The sequence below is a fragment of the Ovis aries genome, chromosome 9 (genome assembly GCF_016772045.2).
Source record: "Ovis aries strain OAR_USU_Benz2616 breed Rambouillet chromosome 9, ARS-UI_Ramb_v3.0, whole genome shotgun sequence".
In the NCBI taxonomy this organism is placed as follows: Eukaryota; Metazoa; Chordata; class Mammalia; order Artiodactyla; family Bovidae; genus Ovis; species Ovis aries.
The window spans coordinates 15,934,747-15,949,236 of NC_056062.1; the positions used below are offsets into that span (position 1 = coordinate 15,934,747).

Genomic DNA, 14,490 nt, shown 5'->3' on the forward strand with positions numbered 1-14,490 from the left:
GCAGTGCTGACGTGGCTGGAGGATGGTGGCGTGAAGGTGGGGTAGCTCCCCAAAGTGTCCCGGGTGAGGGTTTAGGGCAAAGTGCAAGTAATTTACACACACACACGCGTATAAAAACATCAGGTCTCGGGTTATAGATGTTTTCTTGTGAACAGGTAGCACAGGTCATTGAGTATTAGTTTATCCTATTTGTTTTGTATTAGTCAGAAATGAAGCTTAACTTTGTATTTGAACATGTAGAATATGGCTACCAAATAAACCAAATAAAATATAACTTTGTAACATAATAGCTTGCCTGGATAGCTATATATAACAATGAATCACAAACAAGAAAATAGAATCTTTTAGTGACTTTTCTGAAAGTTTTATTATATGCAAGATTCAAAGAAGATAATAAATTTGGGGGAATCCTCATCCCAGGTCACTTAAAAATGTTCCCCAATCCCATTCTCCTTGTCTGCCGCAAGAGAAACAATGCAGACAGACTCAGGTTCTCATGGGCTCCTCTCCTCTGGGATGGGACTACCGCTTGTTTTCACTGTGTCCTAAGAATAGTGGCTCCCAGAGACTCCTCTTGGCAGAGGGTCCTACTGGGATGGGTCAGCTCTGACCAGAAGGCCAGTCCCCCTCCTGTCCTGGTCCTTGTTCGTAAATGTGCCTCACTGAGGAGAATGAGGTCCAACTCTCAGCAGCCTGTTGGCAAGTGTAAGAAATCCCTTAGTAGGAACTTTCTCATAGTGTGTGCGCTAGCGTTTCATACTGTGTTCCTGACAAGTTATAAGAGTGCACTGAATATTCTTTGAGTGAAGGAATCATTTAGTCCCTTGCTGATTCAGTTCATCGTGTGGCAGATACTATGCCAGGGAGACCACATAAACCACGGGTGTATTTTCCCCTTTGGAGGTTATGGTCAAAGTCAGCATTGCTGAGCAGCGCTCCGTGTGACTAAGACATCTGTGCTTCCTTATAGGAAGAGATTGTCAGCTTTATCTCAGGAAAACATTTAACATGTGGCTTCTTAAATCCCTTTTAGACAAATGAATGCAATAAATAAAGTTATCCATTTAAATTTTGTACCTTAGTTTTTGTTATTTAAAAAATTGTTTGTTGACATGCGAAGATGCGAACTTACAGACATGCCAAGAAGTAAACTCATTGAATTTTCATAAATTGGGCACAGTAACCAGAACAAGAAAACAGCATTGCCTGCACCCCGGAAACCCACTAGAGAGAGACCTCTTTGCAATTAGTGCTCCCCCTCCAAGGGTAACCACTCACCATCGGTTGGTTCTGCCTGTTTTTGAGCTTTACGTAAATGCCGTCATTCGGTGTGTGCTTTTTTGTTTATGACTTATTTTTGCACAAGACTTAGTTTGAGATCACTGTGTTATTCAGCTGGTTGTACCTCATTCTCGTTGCTGTACGTGCACCAATTATGACTACTGTAGTTTCTCTCCTCTACTACTTTGCATCTTGGAGCTTTGAAACACAAACAGCATCAACACTGCTGCTGTGTGGACATACCAGATGTGTCTTTGGGGAACATGTGTGCACAAATGCCTGGTGGGTGCATGTTCATGCATCTGCGTGCGTGTAGGCTGTAGCTTTATGTACCGACAGCGCCTGTTTTTCTAAGTGGATGCGCCTGTGCAGCACCCCCGGCAGTGACGAAAGCTCCTGTTGCTCCGGCCATGGTTTTTTTAAACCTTTGGGAATTCATCCTTGTTTCTAAGCGTGTCGTTTTCACATGTGAAGGGTAGGTTAAATGTAAACAATATACCTGATCTTTTCGATCCTAAAGAACACTGACCTAGTAAGTGTCTGCCTGGAAGGCCCCCTAGTCCCTGGGCGCTTCAGGAAGCCCAGTAAACTGACACTGTGTTCATCGGGAGCAGGTCTCCATCCTCTGCAGTCACCCGTAGAAATCACAGTGTAGAAAACCAGCGTGGACTGAGTGCCGTGAACTCTCACACAGTACTTCATCTGAACCCTCATGGTCCTTGGAGGTGTAGATGATGTTGTCATCATCAGTTTACAAGTGGGGAAATGGAAACAGGCCAGGTGGCTGACTGACCGCGGGTTACGACCTGGGATTCAAGACAAGTCCACCTGAGTCCGGGGCACAGGCTGTCAACTGTCACGCTCCGCGCTTTGATCTGAGACCCAGCTAAAGTCAGTAAGCTCTCCGGCTATGATTATGACTGGTGGGCAAACTCAACACTGTTCAGTTTAAAAGGAAAAAGAAGAAAGAAAAACACTGTTACATGGAATTTCCACAGCTGGTTTTCTTAAATTTGCTTGCATGTCGGGTAGAGAAAGTCCCGCAGAACAAAGGCAGCATCTCTGGCTTAGGCACAGGGCCCCCCTCAGGGACTTTGAAGGGTCGTCACTGTTGTGCTGTCCGTCTTGTGTGTGCTGTGTCTGCCCACTGTGGCCCTCTGTGGTCTCCGAGTCCGTGGGAGCAGTGTTGTCAGTTTCCGTGAGGCTGAGTCTCCCAGGGGCCCTGTGGCAGCCGGAGGCAGGCCGCCCAGCGTGCGTCAGCCAGGGCCTGGGCTTGCCTGCTGAGTCCTCACCCTGTGTCTGCACTACAGAGCCTTGTCTTCAGGTGGGTCTGCGGCAGTGCTGGCTGTTGTGTGTGTGTTGTTGCAACTTGATGGTGTCGTGTTTGCTTCTTAACTGTATCATACAAAACTGGCCTTCGAGAAATCTGTTTGACTTGGAGGAGGGCATGGCAACCCACTCCAGTATTCTTGCCTAGAGAATCCCTGTAGACAGAGGAGCCTGGGGGGCTACAGTCCATAGGGTCACGAAGAGTCGTACACGACTGAAGCGACTGAGCACACACATGAGCTTGGGCGAATGACTTAGACTCCCCGGAAGAGTGGAATCATGAGTCCTACCTACACTCCAGGACTAGATAAAGTCATCTAAAATGCGTTTAGTTTTCATGCTTGTGCTGGGCACACACACTTGGTAAGCAATAATGAAAACAAAGCTTCATCTGAAGATCCACAGGGGACCTGGAAGTCTTGGGCACAGAAAATGATTGCTGTTTTAAAAAAAGCTAATTATTCACATTTAAAAGTGGTTGCTATTATTGTCCAGATACCAAAATGCAAGGCACATCTTTTTGACATTTTGTAGATATCATATGGACGTTTTCTATGGGCACTTTTTTTTTAATCCTTTCTGATTCTTCATTTATCCTAGAGTGTGAACTCTAGATTAAAAACTCTAGGTTTGACTAATAACATGAGATTACTTGTGCTTCTTCGCTGTGTTTTTCAGGTGGTTTTGTATCTGCTCCCAAAATTCCTCTCAAAGGTGGTGTCTGAATTCCCCCTTAGTCATCATATCAGCATTTTCCTTCTCGTTGCCATCTTGCTGGTCTCGATCTTATCTAGAAGAGTAGCCTGTGTTTCAGTTATTCCTGTATTTACAGTGTAAAATGTTTGGGGCCTTAGCCTTCCCAGTAATAAAAAATAAATAGTACGTATAAATTTAATAGGAACTTAATGTACAATTTAAACTGTTTTCCGTGAAAAATTACCTCATACCTGTTCCTTCCCTGTGGGGACCCCAGACCCTGATGTTCAGACCTTTACAGGTGTGGTTTTGCTTTACCTTCAGCTGCACAGCTGGTTTTGCATGAAGTAAACAAATTTCTAGGGAGATTTAAACTTAAAATTTCATAAAAGTTAACCCTTTGTGCTTACATGGCTTCACAGACCGTTTACCTTGCTGGTCTCACAATAATTCTCAAGGATGAGATACTGTTGCCCTTTTCACTCAAGGCTCAAAACACCCTGTGACCTGCCTGGATCATGCAGCCAACACAGGGTGGGGGCAAGACCCCAGCCCTCTTCTCCCCAGCCCAGAACGAGCGTCCTGGTCTCTACTCCGGGGTGGCCCCTCCCCGCTAGGGGGGTCGCTGGCTGTCCCGCCCCTGCACTCCTCATTCTTTTGGCTTCCCCGCCTTGTCTTGTTTGTAAGAGAACTTTGGATGAAGCTCCCCCCGCAGCTAGGATCCACACGTTTGCCAGTTACCATCCGAAGGCCTCCCCCGGCGCCCACAGCGAAATCCTCACACTCGCCAGGCAGCTGCCATCGCTCCTCCCTTCACCCGTTTCTGGCACAGTTCTCCTCTCTCTGTTCCTAATCCCCTTTCCCCGAATGTGGCCTTCAGGGTTCTCCCTGAAAGCCTGGAGAAAGAGTGGAGCAGACGTGGATAGCTGCCCTCCCATCTGGACCGTGGAGGACCAGTGGCTGCAGGTTAAGGGGGCGGGCAGGCGAGGTGGGTGCGGGGGCTCCGGGACCGACGGGAGCAGCGCTGGCTCCCTGTGGGCCCCCAGGCCCTGGGCCTCTCACCTAGACTGGAGGACGCAGCAGCCCCTGGGGCACCTAGCCCGTTCTTGGTGAAGGGGGCTGGTGCTGCGAGGCCACGGGCTTCCCTTCTGCACCCCTTCCTCTCGTTCAACTACCCCCCAGGCTTGCACTTTAGAAATACCATTTGTGTCAGACTTTAGTGATTGCTCTAAGTATTGAACTGTACATCTTTAACTTTTCACCATCTTCTTGTTCAGTCGCTCAGTTGTGTCCGACTCTTTGCGACCCAGTGGACTGCAGCACACCACGTTTCCCTGCCCTTCGCCATCTCCTGGAGCTTGCTCAAACTCTCGTCCGTTGAGTTGGTGATGCTGTCTACTTAGACTTAATCTTTGTATTTCACTTTAAATTACTGCCTCAATCCTTTCTGCTCTAGATATCATATATATTCATTTATGTTAGTAATCTTATAAGATTCCACTTTGTGTTTTAAATAGCCTTTTAAGGAAAGTAAGGGGGTAATCTTATATTTAACCCCAAACAGTGCTCTTTGTTCTTCCCTAAAGACTTTTCTTGAATTATCTATTGAAGAACTTCTTTAGCATTTCTTATGGTGTGAACCTATTGGTTATTTTGGGGTGGTGGTGGTGTTTTTTTATCTGAAAATGAATTGAGCTTCATTTCACTGTTTACAGAACTCTGAACTGATGGCATTTTTCTTTTTTTTTTTTCCTTCCCTTTCAGCACCTTAAAGCTTGCTTTCACTGTCTTCCAAGAAGTCACTGGCCTTTCAGTTTATTCTTCATCTTATGTCATGTGTCATTTTTCTCTGGCTGCTTCCATGATCTGCTCTTTATCTTTGGTTTTCACCGGTTTATAACTAGGATGTGCTTGGGTGTGGTTTATTCACTGTATTTGGGCTTCACTGAACCTCTTGAGTCTGTAAATGTGTCATTTCTTCAGCTATTTTTTTCTGCTCCAATTTTTCTCTCTACTTTTAAAACTCTCATTCTGTGTATGTTAAATCTTCTGGTAGCGTCCTTCAACAGTCCACAGACTCTGTTCTTTCTCTCTTTTCCCCCAGTCTTTTTTCTCTAAGTCCCTCAGACCGGATAAGTTTTGTTGATATATTTATCCTTAGACTCCCTGACTCTCCTCTCATCTCCATCCTACTGATCATCCAGTCCCATGGAGATTTTATTTCAGATATTCTGGTTTTCGTTATGGAATTCTCATTTAACTCTTTGTTATAGTTTCTATTTAACTGTTGACATTTCCTATCTTTTCATTAACTGTGAACAAATTTTCCTATATGTCTTTGAAAATAACAGCTCTTTGAAGTCCTTGCTTGCTAATTCCAATTTCTGAGTCACCATTGGAGTCAGCTTCCTTTAGATTTCTCTTCCTCTTGAGACTGGATTACATTTTGCATGTTTGTGTATCAAGCGGTTTTAGATTATGCCCTTGACTTGTGGCTGATAAGTCTTGGCAACTCTGGATTCAATGTCATTCCTCTGAAGACTGGTTGGTTGGTTGGTTGATTTAGCAGGCAGCTAACTAGGCAGGTCTCAGTTGCAAACTGTCTCCATTCTATGAGCTCCAATCTCAATTCAGCTGAGTTCAGTCTCAGCTGGGCCGCCTGGAGCCTGCCCTATATGTGCATGGTACAGGGGTTAGCAAGTGATTCAGGCAGAATTTATACTCAGAATTTGAAGTACCCCCTCCCTGGCTCTCTTCTTCCTGGCTTTTCCCCCTCATTTTCCACCAGCTGTGGTGACCCAAACTCAGTCCTCTGGTTCTTCAAACCAGTAGGATGGCTGCCAGCTTTTTGGCCAGTGGCCATCAAAGTGGGACCTTGCCCAGTGCCATTCTTTGCTCCTAGCGCCCCTCCCCCCAGAGCCTGATTGCTCAGTGCTGTCTCAGGCCCTAGTTGTTGTCTAGGTTCTCTCTTCTGTCCTAGTCTGCAAGAGGAGGGGTCACATAGGAGCTTCTCCAACTTGCCCAAAATACCAGAGAGGTCACCGTTTTAAAGTAAGATTCTAGTAGAAATAACTTAAAAATAATTTTGAGATGTGTGACACCGTAGCCAAGCAGAAGTGCATAACTTCCTGAAGTTTGAGACACATAGTAAGTAGAGAGAAATGCAGGTTTTGTGTTCGTGAAACAAGATGCTGGGTCTGCTGTGTGTGTTTATAAGAGAAAGGGGAGAACCCTGTGCTGCAGCACCGAGGTTACTGTGGCTGCAGAGACACCATCCCACCATCCCAGCCTCGTCTCAGGCCTCCAGACTTGTTTTCTGCAAAGATCCCTGGGCGGGGGTTGGGGGGAGGCTTGTTGAAAGGTCAATTCCATTCCTTTGTGGTGAGGTAGTGTTGGGTAATTATAAGAGATCATGTTTCAAAACTGGTATTCCCATGAACTTGCTAAAACAAGCCATTTCCCTCTTGGCTTTTTTTTTTTCCCTTCGGTTTCTTGCTGCTCTTTCTCTGGGTATTTTCCAGATTAGCCTAAGTAGCTATGAATCCAGACTGATTTTCTATCCAAAGCAAATTTTGTGATGTCATCATAAAATCACTATGTTTAGGTGATCAAAGTACAATCTTTTTTCTTTTATTTTTTTAAGTTATTTAAGCATAGAAGAAGTGTGGTTTCAAAGGAAAGAATAGCAGTATAATCGCTATCAGGAAAAACACTGCAGAAATGAAATAGATTTAAAAAAAAAAAACCCAAGGCATGTTAAAAGTACAGAACTAGATAGCATTTACTGAAATGTCCTACTGGCTTCCTTCTCCTACTTTATTTCTCCATCCTAACAGTGAATGGGACGGACAGTGTCGTTGTTCTTTATACACGAGGACACAAGTTGAGATGGCCCAGCTGCCTGTGGTTACCCAGCTCCCAGCTCTGTCCCTTCTCCTGGGACGGTGGGAGCAGCTGGTCACCCCCTCAGGATCGGTCGCCCCGTCCACTCAAAAGCTTGCACTGGAGATTTGCTTTAGTATCTCCGCTTCGTGGTGGAAATGAAGAAGCTGTCAGACCTCTTTCTTGCTCTCCATGAAAATACCTTAGACGTGAAGTCACATCCTGGGAAACCTCTCCACGGCAGCTTGCGGAGCCTGGGAGGCCAGGTTCCCAGGGGTGCTGCTGCCGGAATCAGAGCGTGCTTTCACATGTTCACGTCCTTTGACTCTGAGCCGACGACTTGTTTGACTTTTTTTCCTAAAGTAAGGAAAGTAAAAACAAAACTCACGTTAAATAGTTTTTTCCCTCGCTGCCCAATTCTCTTCCTAAATAAGGCTCGTGGATAAAACAAAGAATGATTACCACGTGCTCTAATGTTTGTTAAATGAGAAGTCTTATATCTTCTATTGCTTTATCTCTCAGCGGGTTTGAGACTTAGAAACCACCGTCCCAGGAAGAACCATGCGGGCTCATTGCCAGTTCACATTAGGCAGCTAAAAGCTCTCAAATGGAATGTATTGCTACTAAAAATATTTGTAGTTTGGGAAAATATGTTTAAATTTGACCTCCTTGACTCTCTGCACATTCCAGTTTTTTTGCTCTGGGTTCCTCAGCGACTGTAAAGAGAAAAGCTCAGAAATGTCTCCATGGGCACTCTTACTCCATCTATGGAAGAGTCTTCCCCTTGTTAAACCAGATTCTTTATAAGTTATTTATATTCTGAGCTGCTCTAAGCAACAAATTACTTCTTCAGAAACATTCTGACATGTTATCTTGGCTGTGAGGCTGCCTGGTTACCCCTGCATTCGTGCCCAGTGTAGCAGGTGATGAAGGATTGAGAAGGAAGACTCAGAAGGGAGTCAGTGGGTCAGAGAAGAGGGGCACCGTGAGTGTGGGTGCAAGGGTCGGGGTTAGGGGAGCCCGAGGGGCCTCCCGACGGCAAGGGCCTCCCGTGATCCATTTGGAGGTGTTTGTAGGGGGCAGTCACCTTCAGGTCAGGGTGACCCAGTTCAGAAGACAGGCCGTATGGGTTAAAGTGCCTTCATAGGGGCTGTTTGAAGTAGAGTTCCCATTGCCTTTAAAAATATGTCACACTTGGCCTTCTCACAGCTTGCCTGTATTTTAACAATTTGAGGAAGTTTTTGTTTTGATTTTTGGGACTTTTCAGTTGTTTAAAACTACAGAAATTTTGGAAATTCTGATTTGGAGTCTGTTACTTATTTTGAGGGTCAGGTGATTGAGAGCAGGGTGCTTGTGATCGGAGGGGGCCCCTCTCTCAGGCCGATGGACCCCTGCTCTCATTGGCCTGCCCGTGTCCCCTGTGAGGAGTGGGCCTGAGGCGCGCCGTCTCCCTTGGCAGCCCACGCGCACGCTCGGCCCATGCTGGCTTCAGTGCCCGCTGTCCCGTCGTCACTGGAGCAGTGTGATCCAGGGTCCGTGCTCACACTGGGCGCGTGGGAACGGGCAGTTCTCAGTGCAGTGGGGGCCACAGCCTCTCAGACAGGCATACACGGCACATTTTGACCCATGAATCGTGGGATCGGCGCCAGGTCCCCACGGTGCTGGCGCTCGGGCACAGCGCGCTGCCTCGAAGGTGCCACCAGTCCTGCCTTGTCGTTTAAAAGCTTTGTGTTGTTTTCTCAGCCATGATTGTCTACATGGAGTGGGAAGGAAACCGAAATCATATTTTGAAAAGGGGATGGGCTATTCTGACTAAATTTTGCTTTTCTCTAAGTGCTGATGTGGTCATTGAGGAAAACATTCCCTTCCCTTTAAAAAAAGGAAAGAAAGCCTTCCATGTTTAGTGAGGGCTTGCTGACTCAGGGTGGTCGGGAGATGGATTGTGCATCATCTCCTGCTATAGCTGCGTGAGAAGCAGCCTGCCCTTGCCTCCGGCAGCCAGAGCGTCTTCTGCAAACAGGCGATTCCCAGATTAGAAGGGGAGGCTCTGGGGCAGCTGACCTCACTCTCTCACGGACGCCTCCCTGGGAGGCTGGGGCTGAGGCAGCCTCAGTATGCAGCTGTGGGGCGGTGGGTGGGGGCAGCTTTCTGCGCCCGGAGGACAGAGGTCCCTGCTGGCCCAGGTTGGGGTTGGGGGGGTGCCGGCGCCTGGGCACCGAGCCCTGAGCTGCCTGGTGGGTGAGCAGCCGCGAGACCCGGTGGTGAGCTGCGTGTGTGAAGGCAGCAGGAATTTCAGAAGAGTTTCTTTCTTCCTGATGAGACGAAGTGCTGGTTAAAGTGAAAGCTGGCAGGAAGGTAGTTCAGGCCGTTTGGGGCGTGTCTCCTACAGCGCTGATGTGGTGCCTCCGTGGGGCTTGCTCTGGGAAACGGTCCTGCTGAAGGGAGCTGGGCGTCCAGACCGTCCATCCTGGCTCCGCTTTGGTTTTTCAGCTTCTCCCTTCCCAGCCAGCTGTCTTTCCTTACCTGGGCTGTGGCTGTGAGCGGACCTGCCCTTTGCATCCAGGCTTCTCTGGAGTCCTTCTGGGAAGCTGGAAACCCGATCCCCTCTCCCTTTCTCATTGGGCTCCTGGTGGCAGGGCGGGTCCCGAGTGTTCCGGCTCCTGGCAGCAGCTCCCTCACATCCTGTGTTGTCTCCCCAGCACAATCCTGGAGGAAGAGAAGGTCCAGCAAGAAGAGCGCATGAGGATGGAGTCCAGAAGGCAGGTCACCGCATCCTGGGACTCCGGAGGGTCCGATGAAGCTCCGCCCAAGGTAGCGAGGCCCCCACCCAACCTTGGCATTCCTCCTGCTGACTCTTGAGGGTTTGGTGTAGGCAGCTGCGTGCTATCTGTGTGGAGAAAACCAAACAGCAGGTTATTCTAAGACCACTGCAACTTTGGTTTTTTATTTGCTTCTCTGAGTACCACCCTCCTGTGCACTCATTTTCTTAATCTGTGCTGCAGCCTCCAGCTGTTTGAAGCCATGGATGATTGGATTAGATGTGACCTCCCAACTCCCTGACCCCCACCGTGCCACAACCCCACCCACCCACCCCCCGCCCCCATCATCAGGCTGAAAGGAGCACGCCTGGCTCGGGGGTTTCTCTTTGCAGAAGTTGGGGACCTAAGCCATAAATGCTTTACTGTTTGCTTTGTTTTGAGAGGAGTCTGCTTCTACCTGACTCTGTCCTTTGGGGTTTGGTTTTCTTCTGCTGAGAACCTGGAACACATTTTCTGCCCTTTTCTCGCCTGTGGCCAGCGGCTGAGCTGTCTGTGGAGCAGGCAGTGCGTTACATCCGCTTGTTGACGTCGGTCAGCAGAATCCCGGCCCTGTCCTCCGTCCTCCCGGCCTGCAGCCGGTGGCCAGGCCTCCGCGCTGCACGGCCATGCTGAGGCCGGGAGGCCCTTGATCGTTCCCCTCAGGTCAAGATTGTTTGTCCTCCTTTTGCCGTGGACAGGATGGTGTTTTCACACACCAGCTTGTTTGCAGAGAATAATCCAGTTCAGATCATTTTCTGGACAGTATACATAAAAGGCTTTTTTGCAGTTAATGGCTAACTGCTATTTGACATTTGATGAACTAAAAATATATTAAAAGAACTCTGACAATTCATTCCCTTTTTGAAAAGTGTTCAGAAATCTGTTTTAACACAAAGTGCTATTAAATATTGTACCCATTTTTTTTCTTGGTCATTGTTTTAAACTGTGTAACAGGAAGTATTATTACGCATTTAGAGTAAATGCAGGTTATTGACCAAGTTCTTCAGAACTTTAGAGGTGAAGGTTTCTGTAGTCTGGCTTCCTCCACCAGTGGGAGAACTGAGGCCCAGGGAAGGAGGGCCACCTGCTTTATTTATTCTGAGGGGTCTCTGAGCCAGTTAGTGACGAGAGCAGAACATTTCTCTGTCTCTCCTCATTTAGCAACAATAGAATCCCTAGGTCCCCCCTAGAAAGCTATGAACCCCAGGTCCTGCGGCCTCCACAGGCTCCTGCGTGTATACAGGTTTGCCTGTTTTCTCAGCCACAACTGGAATGGTTCGGCACTGGAGAGCCTCGGAGTTCATTTCTCAGGCCCAGAAGTCAAGTGGATCTACTCACAAGTCGCTTAGATGACCAAGCAGGTTCCCTGCTGGTTCCCAGCCTCACTCTCTTCATCTGTGAAATGGGGGTACCAGTGTTCCCTGCCTCTTAGGGGTGTTGGGACGACCAGATGAGATTGTGTGTTCACAGCACGTGTTTTGGTTCCAGAAGTGTGAGGAACTCTGTGTGGTTGGTGATGAGCACCAATGATACAGCAGTCCCCTAAAACTCACAGAACTGAAGAACCTTTTTCATCTAAACGTGACTTTGTATCTCAATCTCTATGATTTTTAATAATTTTCATGTGACTGAGTTTTGAAAGCTCTGCTATTAAATAAGATCATGGGTGGAGGTGGAGGTAGTTGGGCTTCCTTGTATTACAGAACAAAGGTGAAGCTAGCTTAAAATTTTAAATAGCCTCACATTTCTTTCTTTAGGACATTTTCAAAGTGTATATTTTGAGGCTCTTTTCTGTAATCAGAAATTGTTCTAACCTTTAACATGGGTCAGCAGACTACCCCACTGCCTGTTTTCTGTTGATGAAAATTTATTTTATTGTGTGAACTTACCCCTTCCCTTGTGTTTATTCATGACTAGATCCCCCTACACAGTCGAACCTAAGTGGTCCAGTTACTTTGTGGCTCAAAAAGATTAAAAAATTACTCTGTGGGAATTCCCTGGCAGTCCAGTGGTTAGGACCTGGCATGTTCAATCCCTGGTCAGAGAACTAAGATCCCACAAGCTTTCTTCCATTCATGAGTTGTCTTTTCACTTTCTTAACCTAGTTATTTATAATGCAAAAGTTTTTAATTCTGACCAAGTTCAATTTATCTTTTTTTCCATTTGTTGACTAGTTTTTGGTGTCCATTGCCTAACCCAGGGTCACAAAGGGCTTCCCTTGTGGCTCAGTTGGTAAAGAATCCACTTGCAAAAAACAAACAAAAGAATCCACTTGCAACACAGGAGACCTGGGTTCAGTCCCTGGGTCAGGAAGATCCCCTGGAGCAGGGAAAGGCTACTCACTCCAGTGTTCTGGCCTGGAGAACTCCATGGACTGTTTAGTCCATGGGGTCACAAAGAGTCGCATGTGATTAAGTGACTTTCACTTTCACTTTAGGGTCACAAAGATTTACCCCTGAGCCGCCTTCTTCAAAGAGTTCTGTCGTTTTAGCTCTTAGGTTTAGAGATATGATCCATTAGAATGAATTTCTGTGTATGTTGTGTGGACAGGATCCAGCTTCATTTTCGCTTGTGGTATCCTGATGTCCAGCATTATTTGTTGAGACTGTTACCCCAATGAAATGTCTTCACACGCTATATCATTCTTTCCAGCTAAGCTCTTAGAGAAAATTGTTTTTTCTATTCTTTTTAACAAAAGGCAGATTCACCAAAACAATCAAAACACTATTCATATGATGCTGTTGATCTGTCCACAGCCCAGCAGACCTGGTTATCCCAGTCCGAGGTCCAGTGAAGGATTTTACCCCAGCCCACAGCACATGGTACAGACCAACCACTACCAGGTATGTATCCGCTGCAGGTGCAAGGTGTGTTCCTTTGTCCTTCACGTTCAGAGTGGGGCAGTAACACTATGCATACTGATACTGATAAATCAACACGTGTGTCTTCATCAAACAGGAACAATTCTCTGCCAAGCGCCAGGTTTCCTCACCTTGATACGGACAGTGATAAGGCATTTCCCACAGGCATTTTTGCCTTGAAAGGCTCATTTGATCCTTTCACGTGGTTGGGAGTTACATAGAAAAACTGCCTTAGATGGTTGGAAATCTGTTTGCTGTGAAAATTCCTAAAAGTTCTCTGGCAGTAATATATCGCTTCTGATTGAAACATAGTAACTGATAATAGCATTTCATGTTTAGTAAAATATTTTTTGATTAAAATATTCAAATAAACTGTGAGAGCTGTCTATATAAGTTATTTAAAAGTTTACTGTGTGTCATCAGTATGGAATTTTGGTATAAATCAGCGCATAGAGACCTTCACTGGAAGGTGTGCTGATGTTTGGAAATACAGGCTTGACTGCACTTTGTCTAAAGTAGCTGACAGCCCTGCCGTCCAGAAGCGGCCTGATGAGCTAGGGAGCAAACTCCGGTTCCTCTCTCCCTCCCTCTTCTGACTGAGCAAGAACCGCACAGAGAAACGCCTCCTGCTTCCTTTCTGCCTTGCCATTTTTCTCCACATCCAGCTAAACGCTCTTTCTCTGCCCGCACCATCACTGTCAGACTGTGCAGCCGTGTCTTTCCCACCACCTGCCCTGGTTCATGAGAGGACAGGCCTGCGGGGGTCTTGTTTCTTCTTCGCTGGGGGCGTCACGGTGAGCTGGGCAGGAAGGGGCCTATAGAGCGACAGCTTAGCCGTGTTTTCTGGCCTCCTGTTGCTTCTGCATCTGAGGATGGTCTGCGCTCAGCATTGTAATTAGTGTGCGAAGTAGAGAATGTGTGCTTTCCTAGTGTACATTTGCAGTGGCTGGCTAAGCTAACATGACCTTTCTCAAGGCCATAGTTGAGAGTCCATTTCCTTGCTTTACTGGCTTCTAGAGGTGCCTGCCCTCCTGACTCATGACCCCCATTCTTCCGTCTTCCAAACTCCAGGATCTCTCTGACCCTTCTTCAGTAGTCACACCCCCTTTTCTTTTCCCTGCTGCTTCCCACTTGCATTTTAGGGACCTTATGATCTCCTTGGGTCCACTGGGATAGTCCAGAGCAACCTCCCCTTCCCAGGAGTCCTGACTTACAATCACGTCTGTGCAGTCCCTTTGCCGAGTAGTGTTCACAGGTCCCAGGGATCAGGCCTTGGACATCTTTGGGGAGCCGTTTCCCTGCTGCCACACTGTCCTCTGCAGTCTTAGTTACTTCCTGTCACCTGGAAGCCGGACTGTGCAGAAGCCACACTGTGTCAGAGCGTGACCTAGCCACTTCGCTCATCCGCAGGTCTCTGGCTACCCTGGCCCACATGGAGTCACAGCCATGGCTGGCAGCATCTACCCAGGTCAGGCATCTCTCTTGGACCAAACAGATTCGTGGAATCACAGACCACAGGAGATATCCATGTGGCAGCCCAGCGTGGAGGTAAATTGGATGTCCTTGGGCTTTGCCTTGTTAATTGATGAGGCTGTACCCAAGGCACCTTTCATTCTGAATCCTAAGATTTCTTGGTTTAGATG

General features: G+C 47.2%; 1 protein-coding gene across 28 annotated transcripts in view; it reads left to right on the forward strand.

The window, feature by feature from the left end:
• Positions 1-14,490, forward strand: part of PTK2 (protein tyrosine kinase 2) — a 190,096-nt gene that overhangs the window by 157,817 nt on the left and 17,789 nt on the right. For 22 of the 28 annotated variants that reach the window (XM_060419958.1, XM_060419961.1, XM_060419960.1 and 19 more), the window contains 3 exons: positions 9,888-9,999; positions 12,743-12,829; positions 14,258-14,395. In XM_060419958.1, coding sequence (XP_060275941.1) covers positions 9,888-9,999; positions 12,743-12,829; positions 14,258-14,395 — 337 coding nt within the window. Of the gene's footprint in view, positions 1-9,299; positions 9,544-9,575; positions 9,725-9,887; positions 10,000-12,742; positions 12,830-14,257; positions 14,396-14,490 lie in introns of those variants that run through there. The other 6 variants (XM_060419969.1, XM_060419973.1, XM_060419975.1 and 3 more) reach the window with 3 other exon arrangements.